Below are 19,366 nucleotides of genomic sequence, written 5' to 3' on the forward strand. Positions count from 1 at the left end.
GTAGCTTCGTTGGAAAAGAGTATATGCCTAACATCTATACAGCCCTGGGATCCTTTCCCAGTCCCATATAAAAACTGGGAATGGTGGTGCATGCCTGTAATCCCAACACTTAGGAGGTGAAAGCAGAAGAAACGGAACTTCAGACATCCTTGGCTACATAATAAGTTTGAGGCCAGCCTATGTGACATGAAACCCTTTCTTAAAAAATGCCACCTTAGCTTTCACCTGTCGTTCATCAAACACTCTTCTGTATGTGACATGTACACAGCAAGTGCCCGGTCACCCTCCTCTTGAACATGAGGTGTCCCAGCCTCAACCCTCACAGCCAGCACAAGTCTTACGCATTTCTGCTGAGTGGATCCAATCAGTCAGTGAGCAAACACCACACAGTGAGGAATAGTTCTTTCAAGACTGTTCAGTAAAAATGAAGGCACCAAAACTACAGAAAGACTACACCCTGGTAAGAAAATTCCAGCATGCTGATTCACACCTATGTCAGCACTCAGGATGCTGAAGCAGGATGATGAGTTCAAGGCCAGCCTGGGGCAGAAAAACAGGGAGGAAAAGGGAGGAAGGTTGGTTAGGTTCTGACTCTGTAACACTACTATTTGAATTAATTTTATACAACGAGCCTGAACTTTCAAAAGCAAACACCTTCCTTTAAATGTTGGGTGAAGGGCTAGAGAAATGGCTGAGTGGTTAAAGGCACTTGTTTGCAATGTCTGATGGCCCAGGTTTGATTCCCCTGGCCCAGGTTTGATTCCCCAGTACCCATGTGCAGACAAATGCACAAAGGTGTGCGCGCACTGGAGGCATTTGCAGTGGCAGCAGTCCTTGGCATGCCCATACTCCCACCCCTGTCTCTCTTTCAATCTCCACTTGCAAGTAAATAAAAAATAAAAATAATTAAATATTCAGTGAACTAAACGGAAACAGATGTCATGACTTATAACAAGAAATGCTCTCTTAAGGACATGTTCTTTACAAAGGTAGTAACTTATTTGGTGTTATATCATCACAAATATATTTAGTCTATATATAAAATTATCCTAGCCAAACCACATCTTTATAGATCACTAGTGAAGTATACAATGTTATTGTGTAAAACAAAGGTTATCATAGCAGTGAAAGTTACTAAAGGAGATGGAAATATTGATGTCTAGAAATGAATAGAAATTTGCAATTAAAACCAATAGTGGGGCTGGGGCGATGGATCAAGTATGTGCCAAGGGAGCATGAAGACCTGGTCTCAGACCCCAACAGCACAGTGGTGCGTGCTGCTAATGCCAGCACTGGGGAGCCAGAGACAGCGGATCCCTGGGGCTCACTGTCTACCTAGTCTAGCCTAGTCAGCGAGCTCTAGGTTCAGTCAGAGAGTCTGCCTCTGATAATGTAGGAGCCAAAGGAAGGGTAGGACTCCTAACAACATGCTCCTCCAGACACAAAATGGCCTGGATACCCATGACCTCACAGTGCCCGACACTACCTACACAAGACCATCATAATAGGAGGAAAAGATCACGACATCATAATAAAAGAAAGACTGATTGAGAGGGGGAGAGGATATGATGGAGAGTGGAATTTCAAAGGGGGAAGTCAGGGGAGGGAGAGAATTACCATGGGATATTGTTTACAATTATGGAAATTGTCAATGAAAATTTTAAAAAGAGGAAATGCATTTCACTATCTGTCCAAATAATGGAGCCAGACCTTGGATGGCTCAGTGGCAGAGAATTGCCTCCTATGCCCCTGAGGCCCTGGGTTCCACTTCTAGTCAGTGCTCACACACGGCCACCCAGTGACTCCACTCTCAGAATAGAGCCCTGTCCACAGCATGCACCCAGCTGGGTATGCCTGTGACCTCACAGCAGCTATTGTTAACCTGCATAACATTATTGGGTCTATCAACATGCTGTCATGGATCATGGAGCAGGGCAAAAAAAAAAAAGAGAGATCAAAATAGAAGAAAGACTAGTTGGAAAGAAGGGGGGATTCAGTGGAGGGAAATGAGGGACGCTTATGTTATTTATGAAAATAAATAAATAAAAGCCAGATGTGGTGGTACATTCCTTTAATCCCGGTACTTGAGTTTGAAGCCAGCCTGGGTCTACAGTGAGTTTCAGACCAGCCTGGGCTAGAGTGAGACCCTATGTAGAAGAAAAAAAAAAGTAAAGTAAATAAATTTTAAAATATTTTTGTTTATTTTTATTTATTTATTTGAGAGCAACAGACAGAGAGAGAAAGAGACAGAGAGAGAGAGAATGGGCGCGCCAGGGCCTCCAGCCACTGCACACGAACTCCAGATGCGTGCGCCCCCTTGTGCATCTGGTTTACATGGGTCCGGGTAAATCACCTCAATCCTGGATCCTTAGGCTTCACAGGCAAGCACTTAACTGCCAAGCCATCTCTCCAACCCGCAAATAATTTTTTTTTAAAAAAAAAAAGGGCTGGGAAAACGCTTGGTGGATAAAACACTCACTGCCGAAGTTAGACCCCACACCCACAGCCTGAACCCACGGCAGACTTTTGTAATCCAGCCTGACGATGGTGCCGAGCAGGATGACGTCCCAGAGGCTAGGGGAAGTGCTGCGACGATCAGGAACTCATGATCTGGGGAGAAACTGCTTCGAAAAGGGAGGACCAACCTGCAAGTTGCTCTCTGACCACCACGGGCATGCTGTGACACAAAGCCGTGACAAATGCGTACAGAAGTCACACAAACGAGAGAAGGGGAGGGAGGGAGGAAGGCTGCGAGACGGCTCAGTGGCAAGAGCGCCTGTTGTGCAAGCACGGGCCCTGACTTTGATTCCCCAGCACCCGTGTGAAAAGCCCAGGGGTGGCTGCACATGCCTGCAACCCCAGCGCCGAGGGAAGTGGGGACAGGAGGACTTCCAGGGCTCCTTGGTCAGCTAATCTAACCAAGAAACTAGGAAGCTCCAGGTTCAGTGTGAGGGAACAAGGCAGAAGAGACAGAACAGGACTTCAGCCATCTTCCTCTAGCCTCTGCACACATGTTCGTGGGCCAAGTGCAGCTGCATGCATGTGCATAGACCACATGTGCATGCGAACACACCACACACGCCACCACCCACGTTTGCATACAAGAAAAAGAAGAGATAAACAGACAGAAAGACCCACATTCTGAAAACTGCTGGTTCATCCAAAGGCAGCAGGGAGCTCCGTGTGATTTCTGAGCCACCTCCAAGCCCATCCAGTGATCATACCACACTGGAGTGGAGGCTCCCCTGCAAGGTTCCCCACGCCCTAAACCAAGAGGGTGTTTTCATCCTCGCCCAGGTGCCGGGCTCACCTCAGTGAGGATGGTGGTTTCATAGGAGGGCTGGTACTTTTCCTTCTCCTGAGCAGTTCTTTTCTCCATCTTCTCACGGTCTGTCTTCTGTTTTCGGTCGGCTCCCTTTGGCTGCAAGTGCAGAGCACAGGATCTACTTAGGCCACAAAGCTCCCAGGCAGCTGGGGAAGGAAGACTGCAAGCTGGCAGGCTCTTGCCTCAACTTGGGGGCTGGAAGGGCAGACAGAAGGATGGCCCCCAGGCAGGACAGCAGCTCCCCCACCTCCCCCGCCTGCTGTTTGCCATGTGGGGGAACTCACAGCCTAGCATCTGGCAGGAAGTCTTGGAAAAGATTGCTATCAAACCAGGCGTGGTGGCACACACCTTTAATCCCAGAACTCAGGAGGCAGAGGTAGGACTAGTGTGAGTTCGAGGCCAGCCTGGAACTACATAGTTAGTTCCAGGTCTGCCTGGACCCAACCTCAAACTGCCAAGACCAAACCTCGAAAAACCAGAAAGATTGCTGTAATGGCCATGTGCTGATGGAAAGAGCGGTGGAAAGCCAGGACAGACCATGATGCACTCCTGGGGTGACCCATGGCCAGTGAAGGGAAGGAGGGAGAAGGACTGTTGGTCAGACTCGTACTAGGCTCAACTACAAGGACTCCTGGTGAGCCCCAACATGAGCATCCTCCAAACAGGGTAGCAGGGTGACATATCTGTCCAGCTGTAGCTAAAAATACAGCGAAAGGGACTGTCGATCTGGGTGCTACTTACAAAAGGTGTCCCCACAGCCACCTTTATTCCCTCTTTTCAGACCAGAGACCAGGGACAGAGCAGTTGGCAGGAGAGGCCTGGGGTGCAGCCCCTCCAGGGCCCTTTGACCCTGTGCATCTCTCACAGGTCACAGCCTGCTTGGAAAGCCTAGGCCCGACACTCAGAGCCAGGCGAGCACCAAAGCCTGACCATGCACACACTGTATGCAGGAGGTGCCAACAACTGGCTCAGGCCCAGCGGCCTTCTGGGGGCTTTCATTACAGTATGTGCCTTCCTCAGGAGACAGCTTTTGGTTCCTCTGCCCCAGGGCTTTTAGAGAGGTCTCTCCCAGGGTGACTCTAGCCCCTCCCTCATGGAGATGGCCATGCAGACAGCCATGTGGACACATGAATGACAGATCTAGTATACAGTGTGAGGGCCAACCAGGGAAGCTTTTGGGGACCCACACATGTGGCAGCCATAGAATCTTCCCACTCCTCTGCCCGGTTCCTGTCCCTCGGAGGCGGCCTCTCCTCCCTATTCAAAAGCCACTGGCCAGGCAAGGTACAGGCTGCGTATGGAGTGAAGCTCTCGACCTCACGTTTGTTCTCTTGTTCTCAACCATCTTCCCAGCCCATGGCGTCATTTCTAGGTGGTGGAGCTTCTAGGAGGGTAACTAGCTGTGGTCCTTTGCTAAGGTGAAACCCACCCTGGGCTCTGGTCTTCCACTTGGTGAATACCATGTGCTCATGCCAGGAGCCAAGATAAACGTTGCCCTTTTTAAGCTGTTCTCTCAGGTATTGTGTCACAGACACGCAAAAGTGAGTCATGTGCCCACAAAAGGATCAAAGGCACAGGTCTTACGCAGGATGCCACACGGAGAAACAGGCACAGTCCTGCCTTCAGGGACCATCAAGACAACTGGGAACCACCTCTGCTGCTCAGCCTCCAAGCCTATGGTTGTACCTGTACCGACTTCCTCCCACAGCCATGCCGGCTCAGGAAGACATGGCCCCGCTGTCTCTCTTAACACAACCTTGTCTGAAATGGCTCAGTCTCCAGCCCCTGCTGCTAGAAGTTTCTCAATTCACCTGGATGTGAAGAAGGGGGTGGGGTGCTGGGACGGGCACTGGGGGTCATCACTCAAGACAATCTCTGCTGGGAAGAGGGCTCCACTCTCTCTCTACAGACAACTTGTCTGCAGGCTGACACTGGTAACGATACCTGCAGGGAACGAGACTGCAGGCTTGCTGGCCTCGGGCCATCCTCATGCTATGAGAGACAGAGAGGAGAGAGAGAGAGTGAGAGAGAGCGAGAGCGAGAGAAAGAGAGAGAGAGAGAGAGAGAGAGAGAGAGAGAGAGAGAGAGAGAGAGAGAGGCCTGTGGCACCCTCCTTTCCCCGAGGGCACATGGGATGGAGCTAGAACGCTGGCCACCATCTTCAGGAAATAATCAGTCCAGACTGAGGAAACAAGAGTCAGCATAGGATATTGCAAGAGATGACGCAAGAATGGGAGAAGCAGGAGGGACCTCATAAATTCTTGCCTTACCATAGTATTTTTTTTTCCTGGTGTGGGGATAGAACCCAGGGACTCATGTATGCTAGGCAAGGACTCTACCACTGAGCCACACACAGTCTGCTTTAAGAAAAAGCCAGCCACTATACAGAGAAAAATGTCATTGGGAAAAGCCCCCAAGGGGCCTCCTGACCTCATGTTTAAGGGAATTTTAGATGTGAGAACCTATGGATACCTACAAAGGCTTAGAAGAAAAAAAAATTCTCTAAAAACATGCAAAGCAGATCAATCTTATAAAAGCAAAACCCAAGACTAATGCAGCACCCTCATGCTTCATGAAACGCTGAGCAGGTGTCCCAAGTGAGAAGACGCTCCTGTAAGGCAGGGCAGAATCCCCATTCTAACACGACGCTGTAAGTCAGTCAGCAAGAGTCACACAGGCAGATACGATCAGGGCCACGTGAGGCTGGCAAGGCCACCCTACCTTGAACACTTTGATCTGGCAGCTGGCAGAATGCAAGTGCTCTGTGTACTCCCCATTCTCGTTCTGCTTAAAGGTGTCGATCTGCACCCGGAAAGGCACTCCCTTCTCACCCCCATGTTTCCTGGGGGTGAACTCTGTGCTGATACAGTGTACCTGGGAGGGGGACATGGGGCAGACAGTGAGTTGGGGAGAGGGAGTCTGCACACCCCTGGAGCTCCTCTCCACATGGAAATGCTTATCCCTGCTTTCATTTTCCTGCTGTGCCCCTCTCCGCTCCCATCAGGCCAAGGGCCTCCCTGTCCTCCTCATATAGACTTCCTCCCACCTGTACCCCTTTACTTCAGGGGGTGGGCCTAGCCAGCTAAGTCGTCGTCACCACTCCAGGGAAGCGAATCCAGTGGTTACGCCCTCGACCAGGGCCCTCTCCCTTGTCAAATCCCAGGATGTAGCACTGCCCACTCTCTAACACACTGGGTCTTCAGGTTTGGCTGAGATCATGACCAGAATGCCAGAGCCATGCCCACATTATCTGTGTAGGGCTCACTGCCTAGAAGGCACTTGAGACACATGTATTATTCCAATATTGCAACTAGCACAACGATAATATAATTACTTTACACAATGCTATTGTTAATTTGTCCTGAGTCATTCCTGTAGAATGAACACTGAGTTGATGGATTTATGTTTACTACCTGATTTATGAAACTGGTAGAAACTGAGAGGCTCAAAATGAGGAGGAAAAGCCAGGCATGGTGGCACATGCCTTTAATCCCAGCATTCGGGAGGCAGAGGTAGGAGGATCACTGTGAGTTCGAGGCCAGCCTAAGACTGAGACTACAGAGTGAATTCCAGGTTAGCCTGGGCTAGACTAAGATCCCACCTTGAAAAGCCAAAAAAAAAAAAAAAAAGACCGGGGAGGAGAATTGTGGTGGTGCACACCTGTAATCCCAGTGCTCAAGAGACTGAGCTGAGGCAGGAGGAACTTGGGTCCAGACTAGACCCCACAGCAAAACTATCTAAAAGAACAAACAAACAACATCAACAACAACAAAAAAGAAAACAGGGACCAGGTGATGGCTCAGTTGGTAAAGAACCTAACCAGTGAGCTCCAGGCAAATGAAACCGTCTCAAAAAAAGCGAGGACAGGGACTGAAGAGATGGCTTAGCAGTTAAGGCACTTGCTAAGAACCAGGTCCCCCAGGACCCACTAAGCCAGATGCACATGGTGGTGCATGTACCTGGAATCCATTTGCAGTGGCCATTCTCCACCCCCCCCCCCCACATTTCTGAGGAACACACATGCATGCACATGCAGAAAGACTGCCAGCTGGTAAGGAAAGCTTGCTCAAGGATACACAGCCAGGGCTGGAGGGATGGCTTAGCGGTTAAAGCATTTGCCTGCAAAGCCAAAGGACACAGGTCCCATTCCCCAGGACGCACATAAGCCAGATGTACAAGGGGGCACAAACATCTGGAGTTCGTTTGCAGTGGCTGGATGTCCTAGCATGCCCATTCTCTCCTTTCTCTCTCTCTCTCTCCCCCTCCCTCCCTCTTTCTGTCAAATAAATAAATAAATAAATAATATTTTTTAAAAAAGAATGCACAGCCAGCTGGGCATGGTGGCACACACCTTTAATCCCAGCACTTGGGAGGCAGAGGTAGGAGGATCGCTGTGAGTTCAAGGCCAGCCTGAGACTATAGAGTGAATTCCAGATCAGCCTGTGCTAGAGTAAGACCCTACCTCGAAAAAAAAAAAAAAAAAAAAAACCACCCAGCCAGCCAGCAACAGAGCCAGGCTGGAGAGCAGAACCACACACAAGGCAACACCATATCTTTGGCCTCCTGAAATAACACCAGGGACAGGTAATGAATTAACTCAATCACACTAATAACTACAATAGCTTTTTGAAAGTGCCTCTTGAATTATTATTGCTAAGAAATACTGACTTTCCTTGTGGGTGCGTATGTATGTATACATGTGTGCATGCGTGTGCATGGCTACATGTATGTGTGCACATGTGAGCCAGAACCACCTCAGATGTAATTCTTTTTTTAAATATTCTTTTATTTTTATGTTTACTTATTTTATATAGAGAGAAGGGGTGCACCAGGGCCTCCAGCTGCTGCAAATGAACTCTAGACACCTGCACCACCTTGAGTATCTGGCTTACGTGGGTCCTGGGGAGTTGACCCTGGGTCCTCTGGTTTTACAGGCAAGCGCCATAACTGCTAAGCCATTCCTCCAGCCCTTTCAACTGGAATTCTTAGGTGTATGTTGTCTGCCTTCTTTGAGACAAGGCCTCTCACTAGCCTGGAATTCACCAAGTAGGCTAGAATGGCTGGCCAGTGAGCCCTAGAAATCCTGTCTCCTCCTCCTGCCCAGTGCAGGGATTCCAAGCAGGTGACTGGCCTGCTGCCTGCCTTCTTTCCTCCCTCCTTCCCTTCTCCCTCCCCTTTTTTTTTTTTTTTTTTTCTCTTTTTTTGGCTTTTCGAGGTAGGGTCTCACTCTGGCTCAGGCTGACCTGGAATTCACTATGCAGTCTCACGGTGGCCTCAAACTCACAGCGATCTCCTACCTCGGCCTCCTGAGTGCTGGGATTAAAGGCAAGTGCCACCACGCCCAGCTCCTTCCTTCCTTTTGTAAGGATCAAACCCAGGTCCTCATGTTTGCAAGGCAAATACTACTGGCTGAACTATCTCCCCAGCTGGAAATACCAATTTTTTAAAGTTCACGTATTCTAGGAGAAGCAAAACAGAATCCTACAACATTCCAAGTCCCTTCCCTAGTCCTACTGCTCAGCTGGCCCTGTACGTGTGTACAGCAAGCACGTGCCTCCCCTCCCCTCCCTTCAACAAAGACCCTTTCCAATGGGCTGGTGCAGGAAATCATGAGCTGGCCCCCAAACTCTCCCCTTGCTCACCTGAATGAACGCAGACGCTCTCTTCGCAGGGTCCCACAAGAACTCGACTGCGTTCAGCTGAGTTGGGCTGGCCCTGGGGTCCAAGATACCAACAGACAGTGGAATATCTGCGCACACACACATACACACAAAAGTGTGATGTCAGCCTCTCCCAAATACTTGGGGAGGGATTCCCCCCCCCCCCCCCCCCCCCGTCTACATCTAAACTCCTTCACCACACCCGGAAACACTGGCCACTCTGGAAAGTAAGCTTTGTGGAACACCTCAGGGAAACAGCCTGGCTTAGACTGCTCCGGAGTTCTTGGTTTCTTTAGCCTGCTTTGTATGGACAGCCATTTGATTTCACTGCAAACATCCTGTGCTTCATTTCCGCTCACTGATGCCAGCACAACGTATGCCCTGTCATCACTGGCTTTGGGACCTGAGGACACAGCTGACCCCACGGGCTGTGGGCAAAGCAGGGTGGCCACAGCTTGAGTCCCTGCCTCAAATGGCACATCAACTGTCATCTCACTCTGTGGTGCCCACCTTTCTCCTAAGCACCTATCAGCCCTTTCGAGCTCTACACTCTTCAACAACTTTCTTGGAACTCCCTAAGGCCAAGTCCTGGTGGCACAGTCAGCCCTGCAAGCTCCCACGGGGCTGCCCTTCCTTCCTAGCTCCCACAGAGCCACCCTCCCTCCCACCTCGCAGGGCCCCGCTACGTAGACCAGGCTGGCCTGCAGCTCCAGGGCCCCTCCTGCCTGCGCAGCGCTGGACCAGGTGGGTACCACCACATGGCCCGAGAGCCGTGCGCTGGGGACCAGCGGGGAGACTCACCGATGTCCAAGATGCGGTCCCCAGGCCGGCTCCAGCGCCAGCCCTCCAGCTGCTGGTGCTCCGTGTACTGCAGCCGGCGGTCATGGAACACCACCCGGATGATGCTCTGTGAGGGTTGGGGAAACACTGAGGGTGGGGGGGGCCCAGGGAAGACCAAGAAGCCTCAGCTAGGACAAAACCTTTCTCGGCTCTTCCTCGGGGCTTCCTTTCCCCATACTACTTCCTCCTCTACAACTGTGAAAAAGGTGACAACAACCACTGCTTCCAAGATCACACGGAGCCTCCTTCATATACATGTCTGACTGGTGAAGCCTTTTGTGAGGATGACAAAGGTTTAGTAAGTGACAAAATCAGGCCCGAATCTTGTCCAAGCCATCCTGGCCCTAAATGCTGCCTGTCGCCTAATCCTCCTGGGAACACAGAACAGGACAGGGCAAGCGAGCAGCTCAGGGCTGAAGGGCTGAGAGCACCGTGCCTCTCCCTCACAGGTCTGCCTCGGCCATCCCCGCCCCCGCCCAGCACACACACCAGGTGCTGAGGCCCTCGCTCAACCCCGCAGACAGCATGCACACTCAGTCCCCAGCTCACCTTCACGTATTTTGTGTTCAGATCCTGGAAGTCTCCCAGCTTCCGGTTCTCCAGCAATCGGATTTCATACGACTGACCTTCAGGAGAGTTAACAGAACATCTTCTATTTCTGACTATTGCCAATCCCAATATCACAAGCGAGTGGCCTTCTCCACATCCCCCCCTCCCCCGGCATATCCACCCAGGTCTTAAAGGCCACCAAGGGTGAAACAGAGAGAAAGAAAACACATGGCAAGCTCACTGAACTCAGCTCCTGCCTCGTTGGGCCTCACACACCCCGAGGACATTCCTTGTGACTACTACAGACATAGTACCTCTGTAACAGTCAAAGAAAGGGAGTCTAAGAAAATGCAGGGGGCTGGAGGGATGGCTTGGCGGTTAAGGTCGTCTGCAAAGCCAAAGGACCTAGGTTTGATTCCCCAAGTCCCATGTTAGCCAGATGCACAAAGGGGCACATGCATCTGGAGTTCATTTGCCATGGCTGGAGGCCCTGGTGCGCCCATTCTCTCTCTCTCCCTCTTTCTCTGTGAAATGAATAAATGAAATAAAATATTTTTTTAAAAAAGAAAAAACAATGCAGCTAGTAGGATTAGGAAGATAGCTCACAAGCATGAGGACTTTAGTTCAATCCCCAGAATCCATGTTAAAACACCACGCATGGTGGCCCTTGCTTGTAATTTCAGTGTTAGAGCAAGGCAGACACAGGTGGATCCCTGGAGCTCATGGGCCAGCCAGTCTAGCCTAAAAAGAGAGGAGGGGCACGGGGAGAAAGGGAGAAGGAATGAAGGAAGAAAGAAAGGCTGGAGTGGTGGCTCAGTGGTTAAGGCGGCTTGCAAAGCCTGCCAACCTGGGTATGATGCTCCAGTTCCCACATAAAGCCAGATGCACAAAGGGGCACATACATCTGGAGTTCACTTGCAGGTCCTGAAGACCCTGGCCTGCCCGTTCTCTGTCTGTCTCTCTCTTCCATCTCTCTCTGCTTGCAAGTAAATAAAAGAAATTTTAAAAGGAAGGAGGGGAAGAGAGAAGGAGGGAGGGAGGGCAGGCACCTGAGGAAGAACACTTAAGGTTGTCCCAGGCCTACACACACACACACACACACACACACACACACCTACAACCTGGATGGCCAGGTGGCACTCACAATGATGGATAAATGACTAACCAAACCAGTCCTGGACCGAAAATTTAAAAAAACCAAACACATCTGTTAGAAATTGTTCTACAACAGAATAAGCAGCATTTTCCCCAGTTAAAAGAATAGCATCAGCCAAGGATATAACTGAGTGGAATACATGCCAAGGCTAGGATCAACCCTCAGCACCACCGGAAAAAAATGAGAAAAAGAAACAGCAGCATGTGTTTGAATGAGTGTAGCATTGCATTCCCTGACAGACGAGGGACAAGAATATGAACAGGCCAGGCGTGGTGGCGCGCGCCTGTGGCCCTGGCACCCGCTGGAGAGGCTGAGATAGGGTGACTGCCATGGCTTCAAGGCCCACCTGGGGGCTACAGAGTAAGTTTCGGGTCAGCCTGGGCTACAGTGAGACCCTACTTTGAAGAAAACAAACAATAAGGAAAGAATATGGATGGGAAAATGATTGATTTGACATTATCATGTACATAGTAGGGAGGAAAAGCTCACAGTAACATGAAGCTATGTGTCTTTGCATTTCATGAGAAGTCAGAGGACGGAGTCAGTGCACATGTATCAACTGGTGCCTGTGCTTTCCAAATTCCATGTTATACTTCGAACTGGGAGCACCCCAGCATCACAATTTAATAAAGGATGTTTTACAAACCAGAGAAAAGATTTAATAATTACTGTTGGTAAACTGAAATTGCTTTAGCTTTTTACATCTTCTTTTTTTCTTTCTCTTCCTCTCTTCTTTGGACAAGTTCTTGCTATGTAGACCAGGATTGGCCTCAAACTTGTGGCCTTTGACTCCTAAGTGCTGGAATTACAGGCCTATGCAGTAGGTGCAGCCTGGATTAGCTTTTTCAGTGTTTCCTTTTTTTAAGGCATGTATAGGGCTGAGAATAGAACCCAGGGCTTTGCTTCTGGCAGACAAGCACTTCACTGAGCTACACATCCGTGTGTGTGTGTGTGTGTGTGTGTGTGTGTGTGTGTGTGTGTGTCATACGTGCAGTAGGTAGATGTGGGTTTGTTTGTGTGGGGGCACACATTGGTATGCGTGCATAGTCATGGCAGGCGACCTTCCTCAATCACTTTCCACATGTTCCGCGTTGAGTTGTTTTGTGTTGAGGTCGGGTTCTCTCGCTCTACCCAGGCGGACCTAGAACTCTGTAGCCACAGGCTGCCCTCAAACTCGCTGCGATCCTCCCACCTCGGCCTCCTGAGTGCTGGGACTAGCGGAGTGCTCTGCACTCTTTTCACTTGCTTTCTGAGACAGGCTTTCGTACTTAACCCAGGGTTTACCAATTTGCCGAATCTAGCTAGCCATTAAGCCCCCAGAGAGTCCCTGTCTTGCCTCCTCAGCCCTTGACTGCAGATGCGTACTGCCCTGCCAAGCACCTACATGGCTACCGGGCTGTGGACTCACGTATGCTAGCATCAAGCATTTTACTCACTGAGCCATTTCCCCAGACCAAAAGGCAGATTCTGTTGTTGTTGGTTTTTCGCAGTAGGGTTTCACTCTCTAGTCCAGGCTGACCTGGAATTCACTATGTGGTCTCAGGGTGGCCTTGAACTCATGACGATCCTCCTATATCTGCCTCCTGAGTGCTAGGATTAAAGGCGTGCACCACTACGCCCAGCTGTGCTAGGGGGGTTGTTGTTGTTGTTGTTACTTTATTTTATTTTACTTTTATTTTTATTCCATATTAACAAGTTCCATGACTGTAAACAATATCCCATGGTAATGCCCTCCCTCCCTCCACTTTCCCTTTGAAACTACATTCTCCATCATATCCCCTCCCCCTCTCAATCAGCCTCTCTTTTATTTTGATGTCATCATCTTTTCCTCCTATTATGATGGTCTTGTGTAGGTAGTGTCATGGATATCCAGGGCATTTTTGTGTCTGGACGAACACGTTGTAAGCAGGCCTACTCTCCCTTTGGCTCTTACGTTCTTTTCTTCTTTCTGACACCTCTTCGGCTTTTTGTTTGGTTTTGTTTTTTGAAGTAAAGTCTCACTCTAGCCCAGGCTCAGGCTGACTTGCAATTCACTATGTAATCTCAGGCTGGCCTTGAATTCACAGCAATCCTCCTATCTCTGCTTTCCAAGTTCTGGGATTAAAGGTGTGAGGCATTACGCCCAGCTAAAAAAGGCAGATTTTTAAAGATTGGCTTCCAGGCCCTTGGACCAAGAGTCCAGCACTCCCTAGCCACGGGCATTCAAACAGCCTTCCACACCCTGACTGGTTTTTCCAGTGTCCTCCACCTTCCCTGATGAAGAATGCAGATGGTGTTGGCAGGAGGCCCAAGGCCCAATTGGTCATTACATGAGTTTACATGTGCCCGACGGGGCCAATTAACACTGACCCCAAGCTCTTCAGGACAGCCTCTGCTCAGGCCAAGCAGGGGCACCTCCTGGTAGAGAACAGATTCCAAGCCTGTACTATGGGGCAGCACTGGCAGGACAGAGCCACTGTGTGGGGTTTACGCCAGGCTTCCATGTTTCCCCACACAACCTATCTCTCATGCCAGGGCCACTCCCCAGTCGCACAGCCCCTCCCAGCATCCTCAGGTCTGCAGATGGACGTCCAACCACCATGTCCATGCCTGCCTCAGGCGAACACACTGGGATCAGGTTGACCTTGCCACCCACTCAGTCACGAGACGCCATGCAGGGTCTCACACTAGCTGATGGGCAGCTTCACTCAGGCTGCACCGGCCTGGGACAGCCTGGCCAGCCCCGCTCAGCGTTCAGCATATGGGTTTCTGTTTGAGCATGGAGGCGCGTGGCTCTGTGAAGACCCAGACTGTCTGTTCTGCTTACCAGTGCTCTGCTGTTTTTCTGTTTTGTTTTCTTTGCTTTTTTTAATTTAATTTTTATTAACATTTTCCATGATTATAAAAAAAAATCCCATGGTAATACCCTCCCCCCCCATAGTTCCCCTTTGAAATTCCATTCTCCATCTTATTACCTCCCCATCTCAATCATTGTATTTACATATATACAATACCAACCTACTAAGTACCCTCCTCCCTTCCTTTCTCTTCCCTTTATTCTTTGCTTTTTGAGATAGGGTCTTGCTGTAGTCCAGGCTGACCTGGAATTCACTATGTAGTCTCAGGCTGGCCTTGAGCTCACAGTGATCCTCCTACCTCTGCCTTCCGGGTGCTGGGATCACCACACCAGGCCTTGCACCACACCCAGCATGCACTGTTTGCTATAAAATAGGTGCTCAACAGATGAATCAATGCGATTTCCATTTTTTAACTTTTATTTATTTGTGTGTGTGTGTGTGTGTGTGTGTGTGTGTGTGTGTGTTGCAAACAAACTCCAGATGCATGTGCCACTCTGTGTATTGGCACTTTAATCACTGAGCCATCTCCCCAGCACTCAATTCTTTATTATTTTTATTTATCAGACACAGAGAGGGAGGGAGAGTAAGAGAGAGAGAGAGAGAGAGAATGGGCATGCCACAGCCTCCAGCCAGTGTAAACAAACTCCAGACGCATGTGCCACCTTGTGCATCTGGCTTACGTGGGACCTGGAGAACTGAACCTGGGTTCTTAGGCTTCACAGGTACACACCTTAATCACTAAGCCATCTCTCCAGTCCCTTTTTTTTTTTTTGAGGTAGAGTTTCACTCTAGTGCAAGCTGACTTGGAATTCATTATGTAGTCTCAGGGTGGCCTCAAACTCATGGCGATCCTCCTACTTCTGCTTCCTCAGTGCTGGGATTAAAGGCATGCACCACCACACCCAGTCAAACCTCAAGTTTTTAAAATTCATTTTTATTTGTGTGCGTGTGTGCACACGTGCACACATACCCCAGGGCCTTTTTGCAACTGCAAATGCATGAATGCCAGATGCTTGCACCATTTTTCTGTATCCAGCTTTACATGGGTGGATTGGGAATTGAACCTGGGCCGGTAGGCTCTGCAAGCAAGTACCCTCAAGCACTGAGCCATCTTCCAGGCAACAATTTCAATATTATTTTTTTCCAAGGTAGGGTCTCACTCTAGCCCAGGCTGACCTGGAATTCACTATGTAGTCTCAGAGTGGCCTCAAACTCATGGTGATCCTGCTACCTCTGCCTCACCAGTACTGGGATTAAAGGCATGCATCACCAACCTGGCCCAATTTCAATATTTAAAAGTTCCTTTTAAATGTGTTTTATTTGTCTTTGTATGTGTGCATGCTGTTGTGCATCCATGTGTATATGTGCGCTCATGTGTGTGTGGACAATTGTGTATGCACATGCATGTGGAGGCCAGATGTCAATGGCAGGGGTCTCCCTCTTTCACTTTCCGCCTTAGTTTTTTTTTTCAATTTAATTTAATGAGAGAGAGAGACACATACAGAAATAGGTAGGTAGAGAGAGAGAGAGAGAGAATGGGCATGTCAGGGCCTCCAGCCACTGCAAAGGAACTCTAGATGCATGTGCCCCCTTGTGCATCTGGCTAACATGGATCCTGGGGAATCAAGCCTTAAACTGGGGTCCTTAGGCTTCACAGGCAAGCACTTAACCGCTAAGCCATCTCTCTAGCCCAAGAGTTCATATTCTTTACAGCACTTTTCTATGCTAGAATTATTAGGTTTGTAAAGTAAAACACACCCAACACCCTCAACAGGCTGGCAATATTCTGGGTAAACCAGAATAAGGCTTGGATGAAGTAGAATCTGAACAATTCAAAGAGAGAAAGGAGACACGGCTGCAGCAGTACTCGTCCCAATCACCAAAGGAGAGGCACGAGAGGCCCTAGTGTACAGGCAGCATGGGAAAGGCACTGAAGAGTGGCCAAGGGGAAAAAGGAGTAAAACAGAAATCCCAAATAAGGCTGGGGAGAGGACCCAGGGTCAAGTACTTGCCACATGAGCATGAAGACCTGAGTGTGGACGCCCAGCACCCACATGAAATGACTGGCATTGTGGCACCCGCCTGTCATCCCAACACTGAGGAGGTGGAGACAGGGAATCCCTAGGGCTCACTGTGTAGCTAGTCCAACTGAATCAGCGAGCTCCAGGTTTAGGCAGAGACCCTGTCTCAGAGAATAAGGTAGAGAGCCCCTAAGCCCCTGATGTTGGCCTCTGGCTCCACAGGCCTGCGCACATGTGTGCGGGAGGGGCAAAACACAGTGTGGAGTGGGGGGGTGCCTCTAGAGAAAGTAACTCACAGCTTCATTTATGGGGCATCCGGTGGCAAAGTCTCCCCAGGTACTCAAGTCTCACAACCAGTCAACAGCAGCACTTAGGATCATGGGTCCTATTGGATAAGAAGCGGGGACCCAGCGAGGTCCCCAGACTAGCATAAACTCCTACGGACGCTAAGTGACGGGGCTCAGCTGTTGTCCTGTGAGTCTGTCTCAACTTCTCTGTTCTGGAAGACTTCTGATTAAGTGGGCATCCCCGATCTTACAGCATACCTTGCTCTTAAGTTAGGATCTTTCCCTATACCCTAAATAATGATATTGGGAGGAGAGAAAAATCCCTACAGGAATTAGAACTGGGGAGAACAAAAAAGAACAAAAGAATCAGAATAGGTCTGGTAGATGGCTCAGTCAATAAAATGCTTGCTGTGCAAGCAAAAGGACCAAAGTCTGATCTGAGCACTCCTGTAAAATGCCAGGCATGGCACCGTGTCTGTAATCCCAGAGGTTTACTGGTTAGCTATCTACCTGAATTGGTGAGTTCTAGGGTCCAGTGGGACCCTGTCTCAAAAAATAAGTGGAGTATAACAGAGGAAGACACCCAATGTCAACCTCTGCACATGTGTGTGCACGCGTGCACACACAAGTGCATGTGTATACATGACTTCTAGAGTGAAAGAAGAAACTTGCACCAAATAAACTAGGGATGGACTGATATATGTAAAACATACAAACCAGGAAAAAATACACAGAAAATCTCAAAACTGTACTATTAAGCAACAACAACAAAAAATTCACAGTGGTACATATGAAAATATGTGCAAAACACTGACCTTGGGATGACTCAGAAGGCATCACGGTGCTGGGAAGAAGTGACAGAAGAGTGCTCAGCACTGAAATATCTCTATCACAACTTCCAAGGCTCAGGGGCCATTGCGGAAGAGGAGGCGGAAAGAATGTAAGAGCCAAAGGAAGGGTAGGACTCCTTACAACGTGCTCCTCCAGACACAAAATGGCCTGGATATCCATGACCTCACAGTGCCTGACACTACCTACACAAGACCATCATAATAGGAGGAAAAGATCATGACATCAAAATACAAGAGGCTGACTGAGAGGGGGAGGGGATATGATGGAGAATGGAGTTTTAAAGGGGAAAGTGGGGGGAGGGAGGGCAGTACCATGGGATATTGTTTACAATCATGGAACTTGTCAATAAAAAAAAATAATAATAAAATACTTTAAAATAAAAAGAAAGTATGTGCCAAAGACATGCAAAATGCTGCTCATGTTTATGAGTAAATATGCATGGAGCAAAAATTTAGCACATGCATGGGGCTACCAACATCCACTTTTTTTTTTTTTTTTTTTTTTTTTTTTGGTTTTTAAAGGTTAGGGTCTTGCTCTAGCCCAGACTGGCCTGGGCTATGTAGTCTCAAACTGACCTTCTTACTTAAAGCCATCCTCCTACCTCTATCTCCCAAGTGCTGGGATTAAAGGCTGCACCACCACTCCTGGCTCTAATATCCATTTCTTACCAATGGCTCTGATCCTGAGACAAAAGGAAAGGCATATCAACAAAGACTATTGGGCACATGGTTGTTTTGTTTTGTTCTTTTTTCCTCTTAAATCTAAAATTAAATCTCTCTCTCTCATACACATATGCATACAAATACCACAATAGTAGAGGGAAAAGACTTGGTTTGGTTTCTATTCTACAGCCATGTGTTTCTGACACTTACCTAACTCCAGGAGGAGGGTCTCAAGGCTCCAAGGCTCAGCAGTCACTGTAGTCCCATTGGTGACAACCACACGCTGGGTGCAGGAATAACATCCACCACTCACTCATACACCATCCCTTAATTTTGCTACATCAAAACCCCACTGCACTAATGTAAGCCTATTTTATTGAATCAACTTTGTTTTTTGTGGGGGGTAGGGAACAGGGTCTCACTATGTAGCCCATGATGACCTTAAATTCAATCTTTCTGTCTCAGCCTAGGTAATCAACTCATTTTTTAAAATTATTTAGTTATTTCTTACAGAGAGAGAGCAGACATAGAGAGAAGTGAATGAGAATGGGCTCACTACAGCCTCTAGCCACTGGAAACAAACTCCAAATGTATGCACCACCTTATACATCCGGGTTTATGTGAGTACTGGGGAATTGAACCCAGGTCCTTAGGCTTTGCAGGTCATTGCTCCAGCCCTCAACTCACTTTTTAATTTTGAATGATTACATCCTCTCATAGGCAATCCTAATTACACACTGTAGATTAATTGCTATTATGTAGATAAGCAGCTATCCAATGTTGGGGAGGACTGCCTCCTGAAGCTGGTTGGGAACTTGGGTCAGTACTCAGGTTGGGAGCCTGACTCCCATCTAGCTCACTGATTCCCACAGCTCTGAACTGTAGACAGTATAGGGTCTTAATGCATAGGGTTGGTTCTTTTGGTTTTTCTGCACATGTGTGTGTGAATGCATGTTTACATGCGGGCAAACTGTGTGGGCACACATGTGCGTAGCATGTGAAGGCCAGGGGTTGCCCTAGGGTGTCCTCTTCAGTTGCTCTCCACCTTATTTACTGAGTCAGGGTCTCTCATGTGAACCCAGAGCTTGCCAGTTCAGTTAAGTGTAGCTGGCCGGCTTGTCCCAAGGCTCCCCATCTCCATCCCGTCAGCGGCCCTTAAGCATACTGGGCCTTAGGT

At 48.9% G+C, this 19,366-nt stretch overlaps 1 protein-coding gene across 1 annotated transcript in view; it reads right to left on the reverse strand.

Moving 5' to 3' along the window:
* Tfcp2l1 (transcription factor CP2 like 1) overlaps positions 1–19,366 on the reverse strand; it is a 73,775-nt gene that overhangs the window by 23,201 nt on the left and 31,208 nt on the right. The window contains exons 3-7 of the mRNA XM_004659745.2: positions 10,375–10,451; positions 9,787–9,892; positions 8,968–9,074; positions 6,047–6,199; positions 3,311–3,421 (exon numbers count right to left, since the gene is read on the reverse strand). Of these exons, the coding sequence (XP_004659802.1) occupies positions 3,311–3,421; positions 6,047–6,199; positions 8,968–9,074; positions 9,787–9,892; positions 10,375–10,451 (554 nt within the window). The remainder of the gene's footprint in view (positions 1–3,310; positions 3,422–6,046; positions 6,200–8,967; positions 9,075–9,786; positions 9,893–10,374; positions 10,452–19,366) is intronic.

Source organism: Jaculus jaculus, chromosome 5, assembly GCF_020740685.1.
Source record: "Jaculus jaculus isolate mJacJac1 chromosome 5, mJacJac1.mat.Y.cur, whole genome shotgun sequence".
NCBI classification, from domain to species: domain Eukaryota; kingdom Metazoa; phylum Chordata; class Mammalia; order Rodentia; family Dipodidae; genus Jaculus; species Jaculus jaculus.